The 27553-nt window shown below is 29.4% G+C and overlaps 4 protein-coding genes across 11 annotated transcripts in view; 1 reads left to right on the forward strand and 3 right to left on the reverse strand.

The window, feature by feature from the left end:
* Window positions 1-2372: 2372 nt before the first annotated feature.
* LOC130898957 (apolipoprotein D-like) lies at window positions 2373-4368 on the reverse strand. Its single transcript, XM_057808586.1, has 4 exons — window positions 4166-4368; window positions 3077-3299; window positions 2874-3025; window positions 2373-2820 (listed from the first exon to the last, which is right to left on the reverse strand). The coding sequence occupies exons 1-4, from the start codon at window positions 4286-4288 to the stop codon at window positions 2521-2523; spliced, it is 798 nt and encodes a 265-aa protein (XP_057664569.1). The 5' UTR covers window positions 4289-4368; the 3' UTR covers window positions 2373-2520.
* A 3193-nt stretch (window positions 4369-7561) lies between these two features.
* On the reverse strand, window positions 7562-20668 carry LOC130898958 (uncharacterized). Its single transcript, XM_057808587.1, has 12 exons — window positions 20413-20668; window positions 19979-20230; window positions 18785-19792; window positions 18466-18725; window positions 16776-16932; window positions 16468-16696; window positions 16322-16369; window positions 13803-14015; window positions 10851-11049; window positions 10482-10785; window positions 8491-9163; window positions 7562-7998 (listed from the first exon to the last, which is right to left on the reverse strand). Exons 1-11 carry the CDS (start codon window positions 20566-20568, stop codon window positions 8492-8494), a joined length of 3498 nt encoding a protein of 1165 aa, XP_057664570.1. The 5' UTR covers window positions 20569-20668; the 3' UTR covers window positions 7562-7998; window position 8491.
* A 1309-nt stretch (window positions 20669-21977) lies between these two features.
* On the forward strand, window positions 21978-23350 carry LOC130898959 (lymphokine-activated killer T-cell-originated protein kinase). Its single transcript, XM_057808588.1, has 3 exons — window positions 21978-22246; window positions 22305-22817; window positions 22947-23350. The coding sequence occupies exons 1-3, from the start codon at window positions 22150-22152 to the stop codon at window positions 23276-23278; spliced, it is 942 nt and encodes a 313-aa protein (XP_057664571.1). The 5' UTR covers window positions 21978-22149; the 3' UTR covers window positions 23279-23350.
* Window positions 23351-26227: 2877 nt separating this feature from the next.
* The window catches only part of LOC130898960 (partitioning defective 3 homolog), a 66053-nt gene continuing 64727 nt past the window's right edge, over window positions 26228-27553 (reverse strand). For 5 of the 8 annotated variants that reach the window (XM_057808594.1, XM_057808592.1, XM_057808591.1 and 2 more), the window contains one exon: window positions 26229-26776. In XM_057808594.1, the coding sequence (XP_057664577.1) occupies window positions 26476-26776 (301 nt within the window). In that variant the 3' untranslated portion in view covers window positions 26229-26475. Of the gene's footprint in view, window positions 26777-27553 lie in introns of all 8 variants that reach the window. The other 3 variants (XM_057808597.1, XM_057808595.1, XM_057808593.1) reach the window with 1 other exon arrangement.

A 27553-nucleotide genomic window follows, 5' to 3' on the forward strand; every position in this document is an offset into this window, starting at 1 on the left:
TATTATGTTTATTAATAGCCTTGTACATTTGGTATTGTTTTGTAATAAAAGTGAAAACAAGTTTAATCATAAAAATATACCCCATTCACAAACATAACAAGCAGTAAACAAACAGAATCTTTCCAAATCTAATATTAATGTTTAGATATAACCTTAGTTGGAATGACGTTTAAATTCACGCCTACGAGGGCTATTGTAAAAATTAATCAATGAAACTAATTTGTTTTGTGTTATAATTGTAAAAAATTACGTAGTATTCATGAAATTCGAATGATATAGATAATAATACTTGATAGTTTGTGATTGCTCCGCGTGAAAATTGTTATAATTTTCTTTCGTCACCAAAGAATGTCATGGGTTACACTGATAGACAAAAAAAATTTACAGGAGGCTAGATCTTTAATTAGCCATCATGGTTGTATTCCATCGTCCTTGGCATAAAATAAGCACTTTGAACTTCAAATAGAACAAATAACTCGCTCTATATAATATTTATGCTTATAAATACATGCCAATTTGTAGTTTATTGTAAAAGTGTGGTTAACTCTATTTTTGATTATAAAAGATTAACCAAACCAAACCAAACTTAACCTAAAAAATTTCTAAAGATTTATACTTGTTCAAATTATGATATTAATTGTTTGTTTCTGTAAGTAATTTTCGAAAAAAAATGACATTCTTCGAAAAAAAATGTTTAATTATAGTTTCCTGAGACAATCGGGAAAATTTATGGATTTTGAATTCTTTATGGACAAAAGAAGTGTTCAAATTTTGGTTTTAAAACTTAGTTCTCATTTTTATCTTAAATAGCTTCAAGAAAATGTAAGAAAAGTATTAAAAATCTTAATTTTTCGATTTATATGACCAAAAAAGGGGTCTAAAGGATCTTAAGAACATATTGGAAAGTCGTGTGGCTTTACAAATACTTTTTCCATTATTTGTAATGTATTGGCATTATAAGAATAATCATTTGAACTGTGTTACAAAAATCGTGTAAGCCAGTGTTTATATTTACTTTAAAAACTATTCTTTAACATGGGTTTTACTACTTCAAATTCTCATTCTAATGTATATTTTGGAAAAAAAGCGATATCTTTGTTCTACAACTGTATTATCCACATATGTGTTAGCAATTTTATATTTTCTACATATTTATTAATATATACAACCTCCCTCGTATATATTTATGAGTATTACTTCCTGTGAGAAGACGAATCAATAAACAAGTACCGCTTAGTTGACAAAATACGGTTGATTGGTTACTTTCTAAATGTAGAAAATGAAACATACGAATTATTTAATTTTCTTCTCAAAAAAAAACTTTTCATTTTCACGCATTTCCTAGAACCACCATCTTGTATATCATCTTATAAATTACATATTGCAAATAGGTAACTTGTGTCCCTATAATATTTCAACCATTACGAAATAATAAAATTTGTTTACATTTTTTTATAAAAACTTTTTACTCTTAGTTAAAAAAAATCTGTTAAAATTAAATAATTTTTTTGCTTAATTGTTTATTTTGTGAAACTACTCGGTCGGTAACTTATAAATATGACGTTTCTTATATAGTCTGGGAGGCAACGTTGCAAATGACAATAATTTCAGGTTGCTTGATTCATAGTTGTATTAAATTTTATTTTATTTTATTTATTAAATTTTATTAGATGTAATCTCGCGATATGAAAGTCAGCAGGCTCAGGGAGGGTGGATAGGGGCTTCCTCCCGGACTAATAAGTACATACTTCAATTTTAATTTTGAAAAGTTAATCAGTAGAAGTATGAACAGGGGTGTAAATACTAAAGATTCGTTACTTTATTAATTAAAAAAAAATGTAGATATACGATATTGCTAAATATTCAAATTATTTAATTATTCTCTAAAAAAAACATTTTATTTCCACTTATTCCATAGAGCTGCCATCTTGTATCTTATTTGATAAACTACATACATACTCCAATGCAAATAACTTTTTCCCTAAAATATTTCAACCATTACGAAATATAAAATTTGTATACATTTTTTTATATCTACTTTTTACTCTTAGTTGAAAAAATCTGATAGAAGTGAATAAATTGTTTAATTTGTGAAACTACTCGGTCGGTAACTTATGAATATGACATTTCTTATATATAATGAGATTTTTATTCAAAAAAGCAGGAAGTTAACTAGTAGAAGTGGTGACAGTGATTTTTTTGTCACAAAAGTACGTGAATTTTTCAAAATGTGTCTATTTAGTAAGTTTTTATTGAATGAATTAATGAGTTTCCTTCTTTACATGTCAAATGTTGTTAAAAAGTTCTCGATAAGTCTGTCAAAAATAGAATGAATCTTTTGTAGTCCTAGGGGGTATAATTAAAAAAAAACGTTTGATGAATGCATTTTCATTTATTATGGCATTATTTCTAACAGTCTTATGGTTAACAACAAATTTCCAACAGAAAAATGAATTTCATGAACTCAAAGTTTTAATGAAGTGGTATAAAAATGTCGATGTTGCCACGTTTACGATACATTTACGGTAACCATTCCGCATCTGGATCAATTGTTTTCCTAACATCGTTGATTTGTTCGTTATTTGCAGATTTATCCGAAACTTTGTGATAAACATCTTTCGCTTTACCGGAAATATACTCTACCCCATCTCCTAATTTTTCCCCAGCTTTTCTAATAACATCCCCAGCTGCTTTTGCCGATATAGTTTCATCGTTAATATTTATATTGTATCCGGCGTTAGGATCTTTAGGACAGTCGTTTTGTTTGATAATCGAAAGATCGAATGGACTGATTTCCGCATTTTCCAACTTATTTCTCAACTGAAAAACATCGAAATAAAACGAAATCGAATCGATATTCTACGTTTACGTACCTTAGTAATATACATACTATCCAAAGTTTTAGTTCTCGATAATATCGTAGCGGATTGTCTATGAGAGAAAGCTATTTTTTGACAAGTGAAAATACCTGCGTACGTTTCGTAATCGGTACTAAATACTGTAAAACTTGAAGAGCCGGCAACACCTACAATAAATATATAAAACAACGTAACCTAACATATATTTATCAAATTACTTAATGGAAAGCTGACAGACATTTTAGCTGGTACACTTTTATCTAAAACTTTCAATGTGCCCTTGTAGTGGTATCCGTGTTTTAAAGGTGTTAAGGCCAGAAGAAAATGTTGACTAATTTCTTCGATATTGAATTGACCAGGTTCGTCACTTCTGGTTATATTATATAATATACAACTACTTCCGGTACTTGTTTTCTCTATTACGTACCATATTCCCAACATCTAAAAATAGTTTCATAAATTAATCCATAGAGGAATCTACTAAATCAATTTAAGTAGGAATTGTTCGCCATTTTGATTATCTTAAATAGAGGGCGTCGTCTATTGTACGTAATCATATACGTTAAAAGAAAATTTATTATCTTTTAGGTTTCAGAATATTTATATTATAGATATAAAGAATCGATATAAAATATAATCGATTAATATTCTAAAAATAATTATGAGAAATCTTAATACTCAATTTATAATAATGAAAAAAAAAATGTTTTGTTGAGATGGAAGTATCATGTCAAGTTCTTATACAGTGTGGTTAGTGTGCGTATACGTATGCCGTATACGATTTCTAATAGGTGAACGATGGTATATTTCAAAATTTTTTGTCTTATAGTCGATGAGCATCAATAACGAATACTATATAAAATGATTTCCAATCATACAGGATGTCCCAAATTCCCATTATTTTTAGAAATTTGTTCATAACTTCAGAACAGTTAGAGATACGTATATAGGGTATTCTTATACAGTACGATAGAACTATAAGAATGCTCTTAAAATATACAGGGTGTTTCATTTGATATAATGAAGTAATTGAGGTTTGAATTAGGCAAAAGTGACCTGTAATGGTAAAACTAATGTCACGATTGATAGTTTGAGATATTTTAAATCCCAGTAGTAGCAATCACTTGAAGTTAAATGGATTTTTCGAGGTTAAATTTCAATGACAATGCTTCATTTCCGAAAAAAATTGAAAATGTAAACGACAAAATCTAGATATATGGAACCTGATTTAAAATTGATCTAAAAATCATATATTTGTATTATTCAATTCCTCTTGGGACATCCTGTATATCTGTTTTTACACTTACCCTGTTCATTTCGAAATTGGGCATAGGTTCGATAGTAGGACAACTACCTAGATGATATGTATGCATTTCCACATTTTCCACTATAAAAAACACTAAATATAACCTCAAAATATAATTAAACATTTTTTTTATTTTATTAAAACGAATAATTTTCAAAAATTTCCCTCAACTACTGAAGAAGCGAGTTAATGACTGAATTCATTCAGTTATTCATTGTCGTTTTATACTTTGATGCCAGAAGCAAACCAACTAAATAACGTTAAATGAAAAGACAGAGACGGATTCGAACAGAATTTTCTTATTATCATGTTTCAGTGTTGAAAACGTGTGATAAATTGCTTGAATTTAATCAAACGGATCGTATTCTATTGAAAATTAATTTATAATAATGCCCAATATTCAATAATTATAATTTTTATTTTAGATTTTTACGATAATTTAATTTCTTACGCCGGTTCTGTGTGGTAGTTATACTTAAATTAACAATGACCCTAGATAATATAGAGACGTACAGCGGGTCAGATAGATCACGGTCGTATCGATTCATGTACATTATTTGTTTTGTTAATTTTATACTAACGGCATCTCTTGGAATAGTTTTTTTCACAATTATTCATAGAAATTGTTGAATTGAATGATACAATTAATCTAAAATACTTTCTCTTTTATAAATTGTTAGCTTTAATAAGATAAATTTAATTTAAATGTAATTGGTGGAATGTCGAGTACGAGACAGCTTTGTTTTACCTTAAAACCCATGATATTATCCGATTTATTGTTTAAAAAAATCAACTATGATGTTTTATCTACAAATTGGGACATTAAAAGATCAATAGGTCAAGTGTTTTTCGAAAAAAAACGTATTTGGAGTTTCAAGGTAACAAAGATTAAACACAAAATAAAAACGATACATCTGGCAACAATGAAAACGTCTGGAAACTGTTGAAATAACATTTCATATATCCATTTTAATATATAATGAGAAATGGGATTATTTATATCCTTACAGAAAAAACTTTTATGACATAACCCCATTTTTTTGTGGTTGGTTCTTCGATAAACACACATTTTTATTATATATATTTTTCGTATATTTTTTGTAAAAATTGCAGTTTAAACTCAAATATATTAAAATTCCCAAATATAATCTATTTATCTGATTAAAAACCAAAATATGTATTGGATAAAATGAGTGGGATTATATAAACGATAAATTCGGCAACATTGAAAATATCTGTAATCTTTAAGACATTTATAACTAAGTTTATAGTGTTTTGTCTACCAATTTTCGAAATAATAATTCATTTATAGAATATTGTTCTACTTTAGAATTCTACTTTAGAATTAGAAGTCGGATTTTTTTATCTCTTACAAAAAAATTACAAAGTAATGATCACAACTTATGTTTTCCAGCAAACCTAATTTTATAGGTATTATTTATATTTTTCCTACAAAAAATTGTAGTTTATACACATGTATATTAAATTTTTTAATAAATACATAATGTTTTCTAGTCAAATATGATATTTTTCTTTTATATAAAACAAAATTCATGAAAAGAAAAAATAAGCTAATGGTAAAAATAACATCTTATAAAATATAAACTTGGCAACAATGTAAACGTCAGACAATCAATTAGTGACTAGATGTTTCATATTATTAATTGGGTATGTTTCTCGTTTTTTTTTTTTGTAAAATTTGTAAATATATAAAAATTATTTTCAAATTAAATAAAGTAGGATTTAAACTTTATATGATTGAAAATGAAATTATGATTCTACTCTATTTGTAAACTGGGAGTAGTGATTTGAATTTATGTTGGCAATACTGTTGATTCCTGATTGGTCAGACTACAACCGATTTTACTCACCATATGATCAAAGCAACAACAGTGGTTATTTTGTTATTTCTTACATTAACGGTTTTTTATTATTTTTTAAATTTGTTTAAATTATAAAATTTTTGTTGTAATTAAGTTAAAAATGAAATATATAAGTGACTACAGTGCAAGTGTCTAAAATGAATTAAATTTGACTTTTGTATATTTTTGTCTACAAGTTTTCGAAATAATTATTCTTTCATACATCTTCGTTTATCAATTAGAAATCTTTTTTTTATGTATCGTACTGAATAAAATACTTGTTTTCGATGTTTACCTTAAATTTATTGTATAAATAGTTTGTTTTTATACAAATATGAGAATCTTTCTCAGAAATACAAAATTTTTTAGTCAAATATGGTAAGCGGAATACTGGGGTCAAGTAGATAAACTCTCATTTGATTATTGATATTCTATGAAATGTATAAATTGAAATAAAAAGATTACTTTGTTTTTATTTACGACTTAAACAGGTCAGGACTCAAATTGGATTTGTTCTAGTACTTTTTACTCCAAATAGAAATTGAGAAGAATTATTAGTTAATGAAAATTTGAATTTTTTTAACTGAAATAAGACTCATTTATCACATTTCAGGACTAAATAATTTTTTTTCACCAAAATTAAATTTGACTTATTTTCAAAGTTTTTTTTCCAAATTTAGGACTCATATTGCGCAAATTTGAAGTTTTTGTCCAAAATTATCCATTATTTTGTATTTAACTGTTTTTTAAACATGTCAGGATTAAAATTGGACATATTTTTAACGTATTTGATCCAAATTCAATCTTTTGAGGCCGGAATTGAACCCTATGATAACGGTTTTGGCCCAATTTTAGATTTCCAGGACTGAAATTGGACTTATTTTGAACACTTTTGACTCAAATTTGAGTTTTTTGACCAAAACTAATTCATTCTGTTTTATATTATGAGTTTAACATGCTAGGACTAGAATTGGACCCGTTTTCAATGAGTTGACCCAGATTTAGATTTGAACGACTTATTATATTTACTAATAACCCAAATTGAATTATTCAAGACCGAAATAGGACTTCTTTTTAATGTTTTCGGTCCAAATTAAGATTTGATAGATTGATATAGGACTTATTTTCAACGTTATTAACCAAAATTGAATTTTTTTTTAGACTGAAATAGGACTTAACTTTAAACGTTTTTGGTCTAAAATAAGATTTGAAGGATTAATATACGACTTTAACGATTTTGGCCCAAATTGAATTTTTTAAGGATAAATAGGACTTATTTTCAAAGATTTTGGTTAGATTTAATAGATTGATATAGGACTTAATTTTAACCTTTTTGTGCCAATATTATATTTGAACGACTTATATAGAACTTATTTTCAACGTTATTAACATTAATTGAATTTTCCAAGACTCAAATAGGCCTTATCTTTACAGTTTTTGGTCTAAATTCAGATTTGAAAGATTGATTTGAAACAAGCATTTTTTCGTCAAAATTATTAATTAATTTGGTAAATAAGGTAAATAAAAAAAACAAATTATTCTAAATACTATTTATTTTCGATTAAAAAAAAGTGTAGGTACAGAAAACTGATCTTACAATCACGAATAGGTAAATCAACTCATAATGAACAGTAGTTTGAAAAACATTCAATGTATATAGATTCATCAACAATATCTCATATGATACAGGGTGTACCAAAAAATATTCAATTGATCATTACCGTTTCAGTAAAAACATTCGACAAATGGTTTCACTAAAAAAATTAACAACAATCAACAATATTTCAAAATTAAAACTTTTTCCGAAAATAAAAAAATACAAAGAAACTTTTAACATGACCGCCGAACAAAATTTTGGGACACCCTTTACTATTAATATGTCATCTTTTCATTTCTTTTCACAATTCTATAAATAAATTACGTAAAAATGTTTATATACAAAATAATACACATTCCGAATGTCTTCTTTTCCCTGAAAATTAAAAAAAAAATCCATTTGGTATAGTGGTAAATAGTGAAAAGAGGATTTAGTACTATCGAATGGATCAAATTGGGACTTGCGATACTCATAAGGAACTACAATTACACTCAAAGTTACATTATCTGGTCCTTCGAGACGGATTTGAATAGTTGGAAGGCTCGAAGGTCCTTTTATAACAAAATTGAGTGTTGGTATAGTGGTAAATAGTGAAAAGTGGATTTAGTACTATCGAATGGATCAAATTGGGACTTGCGATACTCATAAGGAACTACAATTACACTCAAAGTTACATTATCTGGTCCTTCGAGACGGATTTCAACAGTTTGAAGGACCAGTTATAACAAAATTGAGTATTGGTATAGTGGTTAGTATAGTAAAAAGTGGATTAAGTATCAAGATCAGATTTTTTTTAACTAGATGTTGGGCCATTTAACTCAAGATGTGATATTAAATTGTGTTTGTCAAAAAAAAATATTATTTTACCTCAGTCGTCCTCCATGAATTCTTCGTCTTCTTCCTCCTCGTCTTCTTCGTCGGATGTTCCGAAGGAAAAAGATTCATCATCGGTTGACGTATTTTCATCGCTTTCATCCACTAAGATGTTGGACGTTTGATGTTCGTTATTTTCTTTTTTCCTCAACCTCGATCTCAACACTCGTTTGTCCGATACCATCTCGTCGTTTTCCTCTTTTCCTCTTCTATTTTCGATTTCCTTGACCGTTATTTTTCTTGTTTTATCTTTATCGTTATCTTCTTTAACGTCAGTCTCTTTATCATCTTTACCGTCTCTCGATTTGGGTTCTGTTTTTATTTTGATCGCTTCGTGTATCGCCATTTTGTAATTATTTATGTCCAAAGTGTGACCGTCCGAGGGCGCAACGATCTTGGTGTCGATTTCCTTTTCAACGGCGTTGTTGATCAAATGATCCGGTAACCTTTCGAGGGAAACGTACGGATTGTGAGGAACCGGAGTTGGGTCTTGCGCCGTATCCGTACCCCTCTTTCGATTGCTTCTCCGCTTCGATACGGGATCCTCTTCGAGTTTGTTAACGGGAAGATCTTCGGTTTTTGCGCTACTTCTCGTCTCACGTTTCGGACGGGCGAGTTTTTTGCGAAGGCGGGCACTAGTTGGTAAAACACCGGAAAATCTCACTTCCTAAAATTTGCACCGAACAGAAATTAAGCTAAAGACGCAAAACGATAAAGATAAAAGAAAACTAAGATAAAAGGGAGAGGAAACAGACACGAAAACAAAATAAACAGATAGAGAGGCAGAAAGTAGAGTAACAGACAAATAGATGGATAAAAAAGGCAAACAAGTAGACAGGAAGGCAGATTGTAGAAACATACCCAATCAGAGGAGTAAAAGAGACAGACAAGTAGATAGGAAGATTGTAGAAACATAGACAAATAGAGGAATAAAAGAAGCAGACAAGTAGATGGAAGATTGTAGAAACATAGACAAATAGAGGAATAAAAGAAGCAGATAAGTAGATGGAAGATTGTAGAAACATAGACAAATAGAGGAATAAAAGAGGCAGACAAGTAGATAGAATGATTGTAGAAATAAAAGAAACATAGATAGATAAGAGTCAAGGAGAGAGACTGAAAGGGGGCAGATAAAAGGAAAGTATAAAGGCAGAGAGATGGACAAGAAGCAAATAGAAAAACAGGAGGAAAGTAAAGAGAAGAGGATAGAGAAACATGAGCAAACAGAAGCCAAATGCATGGACAAAAAGCAGATAAAAAGTATGGATGGGAAGATATAAATAAAATAAGATAAAAGGCAGATAGTTGGATAAGAAGCAGATAGAAAGACAGTTAGTAAGATAGGAAACAGGTAGAGAAACGGATGGATAAAAAGACAGCGAAAAACATGAGTAGACAGATAGAAATAGAAATAAAAAGAAGACAGAAGGATACAGAAGAAAGTCAGATAGAAGAAAAGACAATAAAAAACAAAAGCAGGCAAGGGAAAAATGAATAGAAAAGAGAATGGAAAAGAAGCAAATGAAAAGTATGGATAGGAAGATATAAATAAAATAAGATAAAAGGCAAAAAGGTGGACAAGAAGCAGATAGGTAAATGAGAGTTAAATAGAAAGACATGCAGAGAAGAAAGAAAGTAAAAAACATGGTCAGAGAGACGTAAAAACTGATAGAAGAAAGATAAATGGACAAAAAATAGATAGGAGAAAAATAAAAAAAGAGATAGAAGGAGAAGAAGCAGATAGAAAAAGAGTTAGTAAAATGGGAGACGGGTAGAGATAAAAAGACAGCGGAAAAAATGAGCAGACTGGTAGAAAGAAGACAAGAGAAGCAGATGGAGAGAGGGGAGGCAAATATTAGGACAGACAGATAAAGGGAGATAAATGGATGGACAAGGAGTAGATAGAAAAAAGAAAATCGAACGATGAAGCATGAAAGACAGGAAAACAAAAATAGTTAGAGAAAGAGAGACACAGATGAACTTACGTCGTCCCTTTCGCGTTTTATCTGTTTCCTTTTCTTCTTATTCTTCTGTTTAGACGCGTCTTCGTCGGTTTCTTCTTCTTCCTCTTCTCGTTTATGTTCGGATAGATGTTTTTTGATTAAAGGATACGGTACGATTTCGGTACAATATTGACAAGATTTCGAATGTATTCTCATGTGTAAATTCAACATATAGGGCGTACCGAGATTAACGCAACATCTGGGACACGTCGAACAATGGGAATTCATGTGATTGATATGGTCTTTGAGTAAATGTTTGACGCCGCATATGTAACACATGCAATACCTAAAATAATATTATTTATTTGAATAGTTGAAATCGAATTCATTTCCGAGATATTTGTTCCTCACCTTGTTTTACCTTCGAAAAACAACAAATTGTTTCTGGCGTAAGGCGATGTCAAATAATCGTGATCGTTGACGTAAAATCCGTCTTTGGTATAGTGCGTGAATAATACGCACAATTCCCTATCGACGATTTGGACTTTTTCGGGGATTTTTTGTTCTTTACGGACGGTCGTTAATTTTAATTTTTTCCCCTTTTGCGTATCTGGAAATAGAAAAGAAAATCCCATAGGGAACGGAAATATATTCGAAATAAACGAGCCTCAACACATTTGCGGGAATAATTAAAGGGCGGAAGGCGATTTTTACGATGCGCGCGCTTATCGACTTGTCGTATACGTCAAATTGTAACTCGTCTACTGATACACACCATGAGGCCGGTCCTGTACTAATATATATATAATGAACTTGTTCGATGACATAAACCTTGAAGCCGGGCCTGTCCTATTATATTACAAACTAGCCCATTGATATAGACCGTGAAGCCGGTTCTGTACTAACACGTAACGAACTCGATACAGACTCTGAAGTCGGTCCTGTCCTATTATGTTACGGACTTTCTCATTGATATAGCCCCTGAAGCCGCTCCTGTCCTAATATGTTAGATACTCGTCCATTGATATAGACCGTGAGGCCGCTCCTGTCCTAATATGTTAGATACTCGTCCATTGATATAGACCGTGAAGCCGGTTCTGTCCTAATATGTAATGAACTCGCTCGCCCACCGACACAGATTCTGAAGCCGGGCCTGTTCTAAATGTGTTGTTAAAAATGAATTTTGGTCGATGGGCGACTATCTGTTTTTAACCCATTTACATTATGTTTTTACAGAAACAATTTCTGATATGATTTTTTTTTATTTGTTTTACGGTGATTTAAAGATTTCCGAGAATCGGAAATTCTAGAATGTGATGTTAGTATATATAACGAAGTTATAGCAGCCGTAGAAATCAATGGATAATTTGATGTCGTAGTGAACACACCAGGATAGTGACAAATCGATTAAAAGGTATATTTGATATTAATTTAAAGATGGTAGGGGATTTTTACCATGCGCGCGCATACCGACATCATCATCGAATTAAATCTATTGTTACGAACTCGCCAGCTGATGTAGACCTCGAAGCCGGTTCTGTTCTAATATGTTGTCAGAATGAATTTTGGCGGATGCGCGACTATTTTTTCTAAATTATTTACGTTATGATTTTCTAAGAAGGTTTTTATGTTTTTTACGGCAATCTAGAGATTTCCAGGAATCGCGGATTCTAGAAAGTGATTATAGTATATAAAATGAGGTTGTAATAACCGTAGAAGTTAGTAAATATTTAAAAGAGAAAAAAACATTAGGAAACGGAAATGTATATAAAATATTTGAAATTAATTTAACAGTGAGAGTATTACGAACTCGCCTATTGACAGAGACTGCGAAGCTAGTCCTGTTCTAAATTTTGACGGATGCGACGTTTGTAACTTATTCACATCATGTTTTCATAGAGACGCTTTCTGAATAAATTTTTTCGTTTTTACAGAAATTTAAAGATTTCTAGATATCGAAAATTCCCGAATGTGATGATAGTATTTAAAACGAGACTCTAGCAGCCATAGGATTTAGTAAACAATTTGATGTTATAGTGAAAACATCGTAATTGTAAAAAGTGAACTGAAAGGTGTATTTGAATAAATTAGTTGTTAAGTGTTAGTGAAAAATTGTTTAGTGTTGGTGAATAGGCAAAACAAAAGTTGTTTTTTCAATTTCAGTTTCAAATAGGGGAAAATCATCGAAAATGTCGATTATTGAAAAATATGAACGTAAATTTTGTGATTTCACATCATATATGATAAAAAATGATAATTTTTTTTAAGTTAATAATTTGTTAAAATAAACCAAAATACCCCCCTAGATTGAATTTATACTCATTTTCACAGAAAAAATAGACATATATATATAAAAAATTTCAGTAGTATACGAGGTTTGCCGAAAAATATTAAAATAGATGGAATGATTACAATGATATACAATAGGGGGATGAATAAAATCGAAATTTATCCGACTAGTAGATAAAAATTGATAGAGAAAGGTCACATTGACTGCATTTAGTTTTTTAACTGAAAAATTGCCCTAAAAAAGCATCACAAAATATATATTAACATAGTCAAAAGCCTTAGTGAGCTCCTTTAATAATGAGACATGAATTTCATCAACAATTTTTTTACTGAACTCACTGTTTATACTACCAACACCACAACACTGCTCGAAACACGTTTCGACAAACAAATTTTCGTCTCCAAAGCGCCAACATTACTTGAAACACTTTTCGACAACCAAGTGATTATCTTTAAAGCACCAACGTTGATTAATATACTTTTCTATAATCAAATTCTCGTCTTCAGAGCACCAACACTGACTGAAACACGTTTCGACAACAAAGTGATCATCTTTAAAGCATTAACACTGACTAAAACACGTTTCGATAACCAAAAACGTGTATCAAACACCAACTTTAAAACACTTTTCGATAACTAAATTCTCGTCTTCAGAGCACCAACATTGCTTGAAACACGTTTTTGGTTATCGAAACATGTTTCAGTCAGTGTTGGTACTCTGAAGACGAGAATTTGGTTATCGAAAAGTGTTTCAAAATTGGCGCTTTAAAGATGATCACATGGTTGTTGAAAAGTGTTTCAAGCAGTATTGATGCTTTAAAGATCATCATTTGGTTACCGAAACGTGTTTCAGTCAGTGTTGGTGCTTCAAAGATGATCACTTGGCTGTCCTGAAGTGTTTAGATCAATGTTGATGCCCTGAAGACGAGAATTTATTTGTCAAAAAGTGCTTAAATCAACGTTGGTGCGATGGTAGTATAAACAGGGTATTCAGTTCTAGAAAATCCAGTTCGGTTAAACGTTTTTCTAAGAGAAACGATTGATATTTTATCTATTGTTAATTGAAATATATACCAGTGGTAATAGTTTGTTGTGACGTCAATGTCGCATTCGAAATTACGTCCGTCGATTGGGGTTCCTCTTGTTTAATCATTTTTTTTCTCATCCTGTACATACGACAATATTCGGCGTTCGATTTCGTTTTGTTTATTGAAATTTTATCATCCCCCTTCTTCCTGTTACGATAATTTTTACATTTATCGGCGTTAGACAACGGCGAGTCTTGTACTAAAAATTAAAAAAAAAATCAATGATTGATTTTTATAATAGAACAAAAATTTTATACAAAAAAAAACGTAGAAACGTCGCTCAACATCTGGTATATTCGAGAACTTTCGAAAACAATAAAAAAAAACCAACCGCCTGGAACCTCGATAAATGGGTCGTACGATTTCGAAAACGCTCAACTAATGTGAACTTTAGATCGATCAAAAATTGGTCAGATGCGGAAATACAAGTAGAAATTTTGAAAGGGGCGTTGTTGCAGCAGGAAATGTTTCTGGAATGCACGTGAAAGGACGAGGCTTTTTGGAAGATTATTTTAGACATTATTCCGATAATATGGTTGATGACGTCGAAAAGATTCCACGAAATTCGTCGAATTGAATAACAATTTCTCGCAGCCTCGATGAATGGATCGTACGGCTTCGAAAATGCAAAAATACCGAGTTAAATTAACACCCTCAACCGGGATAAAACAAGAACAAAAATAAAATACTTCAAGAACAATGAGTATATATCGTTAATAACTAGTCCGCTACACAAACTGTGCAGCCGATTCTGGTCGATGTTAATAAAATCTAAAATTTGGTGGACACTCCAGAAACCAATTTTCAAATACGGTTATAAAGCAGCAATTCTTTGTATTGTTTTTTAAGCTGTTTACAGTATGTTGTAGCAGTTTTTACAGAATCAATTTCTAAGGAGACTTTTTTCGCTTTTTTTCAAGAATCTAGAATCCGAATTATCTAGATACCCGCTGTGTATAAATAGGTGATTATTTATCAGCCGATCAGTCAGTAAATATTTGAATTACATAGTAAATATAGGATAGGAACAGCAAAAAGTATACAGTACCGCAAATTCAAATAAATTAGTGTGTTAGGGGTTAGGGAATAGTTTAGCATTTAGTGAATATTTTAATGTTTAGTGTAATGGCGTAGTGATTGGTGAATAGTTCAATATTTAGTGAATAGTGTAGTGTTTAGGGGAGAAGTTTAGTGAATAGTTTAATGTTTAGTGGAGAAGTGTAGTGTTTAGTGAATAGTTTAATGTTTAGTGGAGAAGTATAGTATTTAGTGAATAGTGTAGTGTTTAGGGGAGAAGTTTAGTGTTTAGTGAATACTTTAATGTTTAGTGGAGAAGTATAGTATTTAGTGAATAGTGTAGTGTTTAGGGGAGAAGTTTAGTGTTTAGTGAATACTTTAATGTTTAGTGGAGAAGTATAGGATTTAGTGAATAGTGTAGTGTTTAGTGAGAAGTGTAGTGTTTAGTGAATATTTTAATACTCAATATAGAAATGAACTGTTCAGTGAATAGTGTGGTGTTTAGTGAATAGTTTAGTGTTTAGAGAATAGTTCAAGATTTAGAGAATAGTTTAAGATTTAGTGAATAGATTAATATTTAATGTAGAAGTTTAGTGTTTAGTGAATAGTTTAATGTTTAGTGGAGAAGTGTAGTGTTCAGTGAATAGTTTAATGTTTAGTGGAGAAGTATAGTATTTAGTGAATAGTGTAGTGTTTAGGGGAGAAGTTTAATATTCAGTGAATAGGTTAATATTTAGTGATTAGTTTAATGCTTAGTGCATATTTTGGTGGTAAGTGAATAGTTTAATATTTACTGATTAGTGTAGTGTTTAGTGAATAGTTTAGTATTTAGTGCATAGTTTGGTAGATAGTTTAATGTTTAGTGTATAGTGTAGTGTTTAGTGAATATTTTAGTTTTAGTAAGCAAAAAAGTCGCGTAATTTAGCCCATCATTAAAAATTGTATAAATAAATAAGAAGAAAAACACTACAAATATAAAAATTCACTTAAACATAAAAAAAAACATGAAAAAAAGATCTAAAAATCAAAAAATCAAAAAAATTTGGGGGAAAAAATGGAGAAATTGAGTAAAAGCAATGAAATAAGAGCAAACAAAATAAATAAAACTAAATATTATAAATCATAACATAAAAAATGTCATTTTGACATATTTTTGTTTGAAAACGATCATCCCCCTGTAACTATATACAATACTTGAATTACGAAAATATTGAAAATTTTAATATAAACGAATAAGAAAAATACCGATTAACAAAAAATTTTATACCGAAAAATTATCATCCACTACCATATATAACGTAAAATCACTTATAATCGCATATTTTTATATTAAATAATTTTTTTAACCACCCCGTTTCAATAATTATATAGACAACTACCTATGAATCAAATAATTTCACCAATAAATTATTTTTCCACTTATTGTGAAAATACAAGACCGAAAAGTGAAATATAAAATCGTATAACCCCCTATATTGAATAACTCACCTGATATACCGGTGTTCAGTGGTTTATTACCGTCCGGTTTATCATTACCTGTAATTAAATGTGAATCATAATATGGAGGAGAGTTGATATTATTGAAAATAAAAAAAATTTTACAACAATTGGGTAAAATAAGAAAAATTTTCTACCTGTAATTGGAACGCTGTCGTCTAATTTATAACCGTCTTCAGTTCTGATTAACAATCTCCCCCTATACATGAACTGATCGGGTAAATTGTAAGTTTTCTTTTCGACGTTTTTCTGAGGCGGTTTCAATACGGATAATTTTTTATTACTATTCAACATAGTTATTTTGAGATTGTCATTTTTTTCTTTGCCATCTTGTACTTTGGTCTGCTTTTTGAGTTTGAAGAAATCCTTCGGAACGATTAAAAAACAAAGAAATGATGATTGAACGCAAAGAATTTTTTCTAGGTTAGGTTATATATTTATTTACCTCCAAAGAAAAATTTTGTATCTCGACGAATTCTGGTACGTCTACGTATTGACTATTGTCGCACGAATCTAAAGAATTTATCAACTTCTGCCAAGAGCTTGTGTTACTAGCGTCATCTAAACTCAAATCGGGAGCACTAAGAGTGTCCTCATTGTCACTAGAAGAGAAACATACAAAAAAAAGATACTACAACAAATGACTCTCCCTATATTAAGAAACATTCAAACCATATACTACTACAAATGGCTCTCCCTGTATTAAGAAACATACATAAAGGATACTGTATTGAGAAACATACAAGCCAAGTACTACTACAAATGACCCTCCCTGTATTAAGAAATATACAAATCTATGATTAACACAAATGACTCTCCCTGTATTGATTGTTGTAAATAATTGAAACAGCTCAAAAATCACATTGAAATTTTGAGGTTGACTATAGAAAAGATAAACGTAGCGTTCTAGATGAATTTATTTAACATACAGGGTTTTTCAACTTTAAGGTTAAATAAAATCAATATAAAACGGGTATTCAAGAATTCTCCAACACTCCGATATTTATAGTTCAATTACAAACAATAGGAAAGTAATTCTTTCTATGATTTTACTGGTAAAACTAGTAAATATACAGGGTTTTTCAACTTTCAGGTTAAAAAAATTGATATGAAGTGTATTATGGGTTCTATAGAATTCCGAAGCTATAAAAACACAAAGATATTTTTAATTTAGCCAATAAGAATGGTAAAATGGTGTTTTTCGTGACTTTATTAGCAAAACTATTAAATATACCAGAATTTCCAGCTTTAGGGTTCAATAAAATTAATTTAAAAAATATTATAGATACTGAAGGATTCTGTAACTGAAAAAATACTCAAAATATTTCCAATTTAACAAAGAACAAAGGTAAAAAGGCAACCTCTATGATTATATAGACAAAACTATTACACATACAAGGTTTTTCAGCTGTAACTTTAAATGAAATTAATAAAAAAGTGAATAATTCATATTGAAGGATTATTGAGCTATAAAAACATACCGATGTTTATAATTCAACCACAAACGAAGGTAAAATAGCGCTTTCTATAATCATATAGACATAACTATCAAACATACAGGCTTTTTCAACGTTGATGTTAAATTAAATTCATAGTTTTATGAATTATGAGTATTAAGGGATTTCCAGCAACAATAGAGATAAAAAGGCCTTCTTTATGATTATATAAATATAATTATTAAATATACAGGGTTTACCAACTTTAAAGTTCAATAAAATTAACCTAAAACAAATTAAGGTTTTTTAGGTTTCTGAAGCTTTAAAAACACCCTCAGATTTCTTATTATACCACAAACAGGGGTGACAAAAGACGTTCTTCATGATTATATGAAATAAAGTATGTAATGTACAGGGTTTTCTAACTTTAAAGTTCAATAAAATTAATGTAAAACAACTTATGTATTTTAGGTTTCCGAAGCTTTAAAAACACCCTCAGATTTCTTATTAAACCACAAATAAAGGTGACAAAAGAAACTTTTCATGATTATATGAACAAATTCATTGAATATACAGGGTTTTTCAATTCCAAAGTTGATCAAAAAATAAATCATGGTATTGAAGGTTTTGTATCGACAATGAAACAAAAATAAAAAAGTACCTGTCAAATTAAAACAAATTTTATTAATTACTACTTACTCAGCTAAAGGATTCTTGGCAGGTTCCTCTAATGGTTCTGATTTAATTGTCACAGGACATAAAACAATATTTCCAGATAACTTCTTAACATTTGACTCACTTTTGTTATTGGTAACCTCAACCTGTTTACTAGTAGCTTGCGATGGAGTTTTATTGGTATTTAGTACCGCAGTACTGCTATCAGGAGATAACACCAAATGGGTACCCAACAGATTGTGAGCCGCTTTCATTTGTTGATTGGTCAAAGCCGTCTGAAGTACCTTAAATGAATTATCCGTCATTTGTTTATCTCCGTTTCAATAATAATTCCAATACTTACGCTGGAACTATTGAAAATCTGATTCGGGTTCCATTGTTGGGGTATCCTCAAATTTTCGTCCGCTTGAAAATTTAGTATATTTGCCGAAGACCCACTCTGTTTCTTTAATAAATTATCTTCTTTACTACTACCCGCGGTATTATCAAATCCCATTGTGGGCGGTACGGTGGTGTTTTTTTTGGAAGTATCCTGTTTTGTTATTTGGTATACGTCGATTTTTTCTTCAAAATCGGACGCGCTCTTCTGATTATCTTTCTCTTTATCAAAAACCTCATCAGAAACCGTACAAATATTGGAAATTTTGAATAAATTTTCTCCTCTTATTTTCGCTTTTCTTTTTTCCGCTTCCACTTGTTCGTCTTCCAAAGGATTACCAGAAAAATCGAAATAATGCCCATTTTGGTCTCTCAATAAACCCGTTTCCTCGCAAATACTCATCGAATTCTCTATCACGATATTATCTAAATTATTTTGTTTAGAGATATTCCCTTGGTTCTTATCCATTGTCGGTTCTTTTTTATTTGAATTTTCCTGATTTTTGATATTTGGAAAAGTTGAAGGAAACAATTTCTCGTTTTCTTTATGCTCTTTATCAATATTCTCCTTTTTAATCTCTCTAACTACTGATTCCGGTAATTCTTTACCTTCCAAATTCAAATATTTCCCTTCCTTATTTTTAAATAGCCCCGTTTGTGGGCACACTTTTAAAACTTCCACTCGTTGTCGATGTTCCGGAGGTTTAGATGTTTTGTTTTCCTTATTAACCTCCTCAGGTTGGGTCGGTTTATTTTTTTTACATTTTGAAGACTCCACCACGATTGGTTCGGTTGGTTTTGGCAATATCGGTATTCTTATCTTCCTAATAACTTGTTTAGACGCATTAGAACTAAGAATAGAATTAGTACTCAGTTCTGGGGTAGGTTGTTGTGGTACAAGTGTCCTGATCTCTTCAGAATGGACCGTATCTGTTTTAGAAGCTTGCTTCGTGCCCTCGTTGCTTAAAGGATCCTAAATTGATCAAATAAAAAGTCTACATGACCCTAAATTGAATTTGTTAACAATATTTGTTATTCAAATTAATAAAATCATCATAATTCATAAAAAAACTTGTATAATTTCCATAAAAACGATGTTAATACGAATGAGAATTGAAAAACATGTCGAAAGTATATATATATATTTGTTAAAACTCACCTGAGGAAAATCCTCGATCGAATCTTCATTCCATTCAGATAATATACTTTGTGCATCTAATTGTCCTTTGAACTGTTTTATATATTCTATAACAGCGGACAAGTCGATTACTTGAGCTGAGCATTGCATATTTTTTAGATAATCGCCAATTAGTGCTTCTGTTTCTAAACATCTTTTCCTAAATGTATAAGCAATTCTGAGACTTTCTTTACATTCAAAACACAGTTCAGGTCCAGTAGACAGTCCTAGATACTAAAATTAGGTTAGAATAATATTTGTTTTTATACGTAAATACACAATTTCTGTAACAAAATCTTCTTTTTGTTAACACAAAAGTTAATTATTCGTTTTAAAATATTTTTAATCGACAATTAACGAAAAAACGTATTGACGTGATTACCATAAAATAATAGCTGTGAAATTTGAGTACTTACTAGTTCTGGTACGATATATCTGAGTATGTGTGTAAACATCAATCCCTTACCAAAACCAGACTGTTCTTGTAATCTAAAAGATATACCCCTTATAGGCGTTAGACATGTTCGACAAACCGGAGGAACTCTCTGTTTATTTTCCACTTTGTTCTGCATCTTATAGCATTTTATAAACTAATTTATTTTATTTTATTATATATACCTCAATGATATCAAAAATTGACGTATGACATTATTGACTGTAATGACAATCTGCGTATAACCTAAAATTAGGTTAAATATGCGCAGTACGCTATATTATTAGTAACTTTTCTATTTGTACTAGAATTAAGTTGGTATTCGTAATGATAATTGACATTTGACAGAAAAAATATTGAAATTTCCAAAATAAATTTATAGCTTTTACGTTCGTTCTATTAGAATTGTTGATATAATAACATTAATTTACAATAAAAACAATACTGTATTAGGTATAAAGATTCAAATAACAAAGAAACATGGCGTCGGTAAAATTTTTTATAATTCATTTAACAAATCAGTAGTACTGACGAATTTTTTTGATATAAAACTTTATTCTACTATTAATAATATATGAAATTTGAGAATATCATCTTGATTATAATAAGAAAATAATTATTATTTTAACCATACCGCGCCATCTATTTTAGAAGTATCAAAGCTTATACGTCCTTGAAATCGAAACTTCAGTTTTCTTTAATAAACAATGGAATGAATTTACAGGTGAAACAGGTGTTTTTATTAACACGTATACCTAATTTTAATGTATAATAAGAAAGAAATATTTAAAGTTAGAGTTGAAAAATTTGTTTGAGATTCTCTATTTATGTACTATTTTCCATTATTAGATAATAAGAAATTGAATACGTAAAATATTTACATACAGGTTATGATCAGATATACAAGATGATGAATGTTTTCAGAAGAGACAGTACATCGAATATTACATTTTAATTTAAAATAATTGTAGTGAACATAGTTATGTACAGTTTCTTTCACAAATATCTTTTTAAAATAAAATAAAAAGAGATTATTAGCATTTGGTAGATTTATATAAATGAAAATTTATTTTTCGATTTATAAAGATAAATGTATACGAATATTTAAGAAAGCGGCCAGCAATAAGAAGAAGATATTAACTATAGTTTCATAAATGTTGTAGATAAGCGCAATGTTTTTTTATCTTGTATAACAATTTATAAATAGTAATGCTATAACATGAATTTTTTATGAAATATAATATTTAAATTATAAATATACGAAAATTAATTAGAAAATAATTGTAGCAAACTGATATTATAAGGAAAACAGTATTTTTATGATTCATTTAAAGATTTATAATTGTTGAAAATATTAATTTTCAATTAGTTAAAATAGCGCTTAACAAATGTTTTTATTTAGCTATTTCTTACGTAATGGATCTTACGAAGCAATTATTAGACTAGGCTTATATGAAATGCTCATTTGTTTTGTTTAGTAACCTTATATGTAATGAAAGAACCTTTATACATTGCAAAAAAATTATATTTTTATTTTCATAATTTCATTTTGACTTTGCTTCAAATTCGTACTCCACTGAATCGTCGGGTGAAATCGGAAATTAATAAAGCAGCTACATTCACGTTGCTTAAGAGAAACGTCAAAGTTTTAAAATAATTTTAAAACGTTAACGGAATTAGAGTGAATATATTTACAAACACGACTTCGATAGTATTTTAAATGGATAACTTTCAAACTCCAATAAAAAATAAATTGATAAATAATGTTATACAAATACCTCCGAGTCCTTTAATGAAAAAAATAGGATTCGGAACACGTAAGTAACCACAAAATTAGTTTTATTAAATTCGATTCGTAAATCAATACATTTGTAGATGTTGTTGTTTATGAATTTGAAAGATCACCTCTACCCGAAAAATCCCGTTCACCTTGGGCAATAAAGAAATTGATCGAAAGCCATAAACAACAAGATTCTGCCAAAACTGCTAATAAACGTTTAAAAGCAGAAGCCGAAATTCTTCGTAAATTAAATCATCCCAACATAGTCGGGTTTAGAGCTTGTACTAAACAATCAGATGATACGTGTATAATAGCTATGGAAGGATGTACTAGCTCGCTAGGGGATTTAATAGAGAACCGATTAGATTATTTAGGAGACGTTCCGTTTCCTCCAAATACTATTCTTAAAATGTCCAGTGACATTGTTAACGCTTTGGATTATTTACATAACGAAAAGTTGTTGTTACACGGTGATATTAAATCAATGAATATATTGGTTAAAGGAGAGTTTGTGATATGTAAACTTTGTGATTTCGGCGTGTCTTTACCACTCACTAAAGCCGGAGAAATCGATAAAGAAAAAGCCGGAGAAGACGTAGAGTACGCAGGTACGGTTATTACATACGATCTTTTTAAATTATTGATCCACAGGTGACTAAAAAATTGATTTTATTGGTACATTTTGATCTTTATCTACTAAAATTTCGTGTTTTTTTGTGATTAATGATTAATTATAGGTACACCTCATTGGTGTGCACCAGAAGTTTTTCAAGATAATCAGATAATTACGTCCAAAGCTGATATTTATTCGTTCGGTCTCGTTATATGGGAAATGTTGTCACTTGCTCCACCAAATATGTCGGAAAGTTTCGAAGAATCGTTTTTCGATTCGTCAATTGATGAAAAAATCGAACCAAGACAAAGACCTCCTTTACCGGATGTAGATTTAGAACCAGAGTATAATTTAGTTTTGGAAATATATTTTTGTTGTACGATTGTGGATTTTATGAAAAGACCAAATGCTCAAAATTTAGTGAAAGTCTTTAATCAAATTATGGATAAAAAATGATGATTTTATGTATATAACGAAGTTTATTAATTAATTTTTTTAAATCAGCTTCAAATAAAATATTCAAATTCATTTATTTCTTTTATTTCATATTCCTTTAAAAATTACGAAAAATTTATATAAAAATAGCGAATCAGGTTGTATACGAGGTACTTTGGAAAAATCAAACAAAAATAAAGTAATAAAACTTGAAAATTGGGAAGTGAATTGAAAACTTTAAATTTTGTAACCATTTTTTGAAATTAAATCAAACATTTCTATTAAATACCCTCCTACGCACATTTTTTACCTAAAATTATATTACTAAAAATATATTTATTTTTATGTATTTTGTGGTGTACTAAATAAATAGCCAAATCATATAAGTTGTTGCTCGTTCAAATTACCCCAAATTTTAGCATTAACAAAGTTTATAATATTTTTTTTTTCAATATTTTGTGTTAAAAACTTGTAATATGGCACTGTTTTATTAGTTTTATTCTCATGATTTATAATAACTTTATTCAAATGTAAAACTCATACTGATCAAAGTTTTCGTAAAATTTTACAAATATACAATTTTATTGATTTTCGATACTATTATAACCACTTGGCAACGTTGTTAGTCGAACCATTACTTCTAATATACTTAGTGGGGATTATTGCATGTTTGCCGGTTATATCCATCTATGGATTGTATTTGGTAAAATTGTTTTTAAAAAAATTTAATTCAATATATCGTTAATTTTATATTATATAAATAATTAAACTAATTTTAAATTAGTTGTTTTTTGAAGTCCATAATATTAGTCAAAATTTTATTCAAAACAATATGAATATAAAAAAATATTAACATTGTACAGTAAATATGGCAACGTTATAATCTTCTAGAACAATTATATTGGCGAAAGCTAGCACTCAACGCGACGAACATTTTGTGTTAATAAATGTTATTTAATCATTTATTAAATAGTTTTATTGTTTAACTTTATGAAAAATATCAACAATTACGCGTGTAGCTTGGAGATCATTTTCACTCAGCTTTATCCTTAAAAATGTAAGTATTTTTACATTTTACAATTATTGAATTGTATTGAGTTATTGAGTATTTTTTTTATAAATTCCTTAAAAGAAGTTAAATTTATTATGTTTAGCAAAGTTTTTTGTAATTATTTTTGCTGTATTATATTTCTTGAGGATGCTATTTTAATAAAAGAATTAGTAATTACTACGAAAAATAATTATCGCATATGGTATTTCAGCAATTGCTAAACTAAAAAGTTTACAAAGAATGCGATATAAAAAAATAGAAATCAGTGATAGTCCAAATGTTGAAACTAAATATTTACTCATGATAATTATTAATTGAAAAATATTAATTATGCATTTTTTTGTTTAATTTATGTTAATTAATTTGGTTAAAATCATACCAAGCAAACTAATAAAACAACTTAAAATTCGGAAGGTAACCTCATTTAACCAAACAAATTTAGTTGAATAGTTCGAATCTGTATATATTTTTCCAAATTTAGTGAAACGTTCCTATAAAATACCTTCCTCTGCATGTTTGTTTACCTAAAATTGTTTTACTATTTTTACCTATTTTATTAACGTCTGGTAACACTGTTAAGTATAAAACTCACGTCTATCGAGTATAGAGGGAACTGTTCGAAATGAAGAAAAAGTGTACACTAGTGCAGATATATTCAACAATGTTGTTGTTTTGGGAGGAATAGAGTATTTTTAGTTGAAAATTTAATAATCTCTCTTATTTTGGGTCTTTTGCAATATACAGTCGAACTCCGATAATTCGAACACCGATAATTCGAATTCCTCGTTAATTCGAACTTTTGCGTCGGTCCCTTGACATTCCTATTACTAACACATGTAAAAAAACCTCGATAATTCGAACTTTTGAAGTTCGAATTATCAAAAAAATTCGTATTTTCTGTGTTAATTACCGAAAAATTCGAATTTTTGGCGTTAAAATAATTGAAAAGTTCGAATTTTTGATGTTCGAATAATTGAAAAATTCGAATTTTTCTTGTATAAATTATGTATGTACAAAGGTATTAAAAAATTCGAACTGTTAGTGTTGAAAAAAATTGAAAAATTCGAATCTTCAGATTCTAGGTAAGACGACGATATTTTGTCGAATCACTCGATTTGCTTCAAAGGAAAAAATCGTCAGCATGAAGCAATCTAGCATAGCTGATTTCTTTACAAAAAAATAAATATATGTATTTTTTTTTTATTTTAAGATAAATAATCGGTCCTTTTTAGGACCAAAAATTCTTCAAACGTATACAAATTATTATTTTAAATAAATAAATAAATAAATAAACATGTTATATACCCATAACATATTTATTTATTTATAAAATGGAAAGATGCATGGAAATGCATACATATATGTATGTAAATGTGCACAACTCCGATAATTCGAACACCTCGATAATTCGAACTTTTGCTACGGTCCCTTGCAGTTCGAATTATTGGAGTTCGACTGTATTTCTATTTTTCTTATTTTATAAACATAATCTAAATAACTCGATGTTCACACCATCGAATTCAATGCGGACAAGAACAGTAACTAACCAATAGATTTTTCGTAGTTTTATTTTTTATATAAATATGTATGAATAAGAACTTATAATACAATGCTTTACACTGATGTTATAATGACGTCATCTTAAATGCATTTCATAAATACGTTCACATCACCTTGTTTACAACGTTGCCATATATATTTATTTTTCTCTTTCACTTAGATATCAAAAGTTTATCATATTTAATGAGTTTTATAAATTGTTTCCTCAACGTTGCCACGTTTTCAAAATAATCCGATTTCAGTAATAAGTTAGGAAATTTTTATTTAGAGTACGAATAAAACAATTTTTTTATAAAATATATTTATTTACAATATAAAATATACTTCTATATATACATATAATAAAATCAGATATATAATTAAATTAAATAGAGGCAATAGCCGAATTTTTAAAAAAATTATGAGCACATAATAAGGTAATATGAGGTGATTCAAAATTATACGAAATGATAATATTGTGAATAAATATTCGAAATCATTTATAAATACAATATTTTCGAATGTTCATTTGATATAAATTTATAATACAACAAAAAAATCCACAGAAAAATACACGTTGTGAATAATTTTGTATATGGAATCGAGTCTTCTAATAAAAAAGAAGAAATTACACTTTCGTCCCGCTTTGATGATGATCGCCTATCGTGACTTGCGTCACGAAAGGTCCCCTTCCTCTACCGGAAGTGGGATGTCTACCTTGAATCGGTTGATTCCTCGGTAGCGAATTCGAATTGACGTCCGGTTGGTAAACGGATGGTTGGTGATTTGACGTTTGTGATGCGTTTTGTCGCGATCGACCGCTATTCAGAATCGATTGTATGCTTTCGTATTCGTAATAGTTGGATACCGGACGTAGTTGGTTGTCGGTTCGTGTCTGACGTTGCGAGTGATATTGATGTTGTTTCCGACTGAAATTATTTAAAATATAGTAAATTCGGAAAGTATGGTCGAAATACGGGGTTTAAATTACTTAACGAGCTAGAAACAATATTATATCTACAACTTTTTACTTCTTACACTTTTCTTTTTGTTTTTTTTTGATAAATCGTGTTGATTGAGGTCCTTTTTGATAGAAAATCAAAATAGGTAAAAATCGGCTCAATTTGATCGAAATAAGTCAAGTTTCTACATGTTTTCTTGTCAAAAGAGACCTAAATGAAGACGATTTATTAAGAAAAAATTACTTTTTTGTTTTCTACGTGTAAGTATAAAAATACGAATTGACATCACTAAAATCAATGTTTGAAAAAAAATAATTTTTCCCAATTACTTACGAAATACAGTTAAGCGCGGCAACATAGCATACCGTTAAAACTATGTAATGATTTTTATATTTACGAAGTTGAATTTGGAAAAAAACTTAATTATGCTAGAATCAATAATATTTTTCCACAAAAACCAAAATTACAAAAATTTACTAAAAGAAAAACAAAACATGCAAAGCTGTATGAACATAAACACACTTTCCAATAGTTTACCATACATTTTCTTTCTAGATGTTTTAATTATTATTTTAAATTGTAATTAGTGTGTTTATTTTCTTAATATAATACGTAAAAACACCACTAGTTGGATATCACCCCATAAAAACAAACCCCCACGATTTGCAAAACCAAATAATCCATACACGTATAATAATTTACTTGAGGTCTCAATTAATTTTCTATTACACGGCTTTGAAGTTT

Source organism: Diorhabda carinulata, chromosome 10 (genome assembly GCF_026250575.1).
Source record: "Diorhabda carinulata isolate Delta chromosome 10, icDioCari1.1, whole genome shotgun sequence".
In the NCBI taxonomy this organism is placed as follows: Eukaryota; Metazoa; Arthropoda; class Insecta; order Coleoptera; family Chrysomelidae; genus Diorhabda; species Diorhabda carinulata.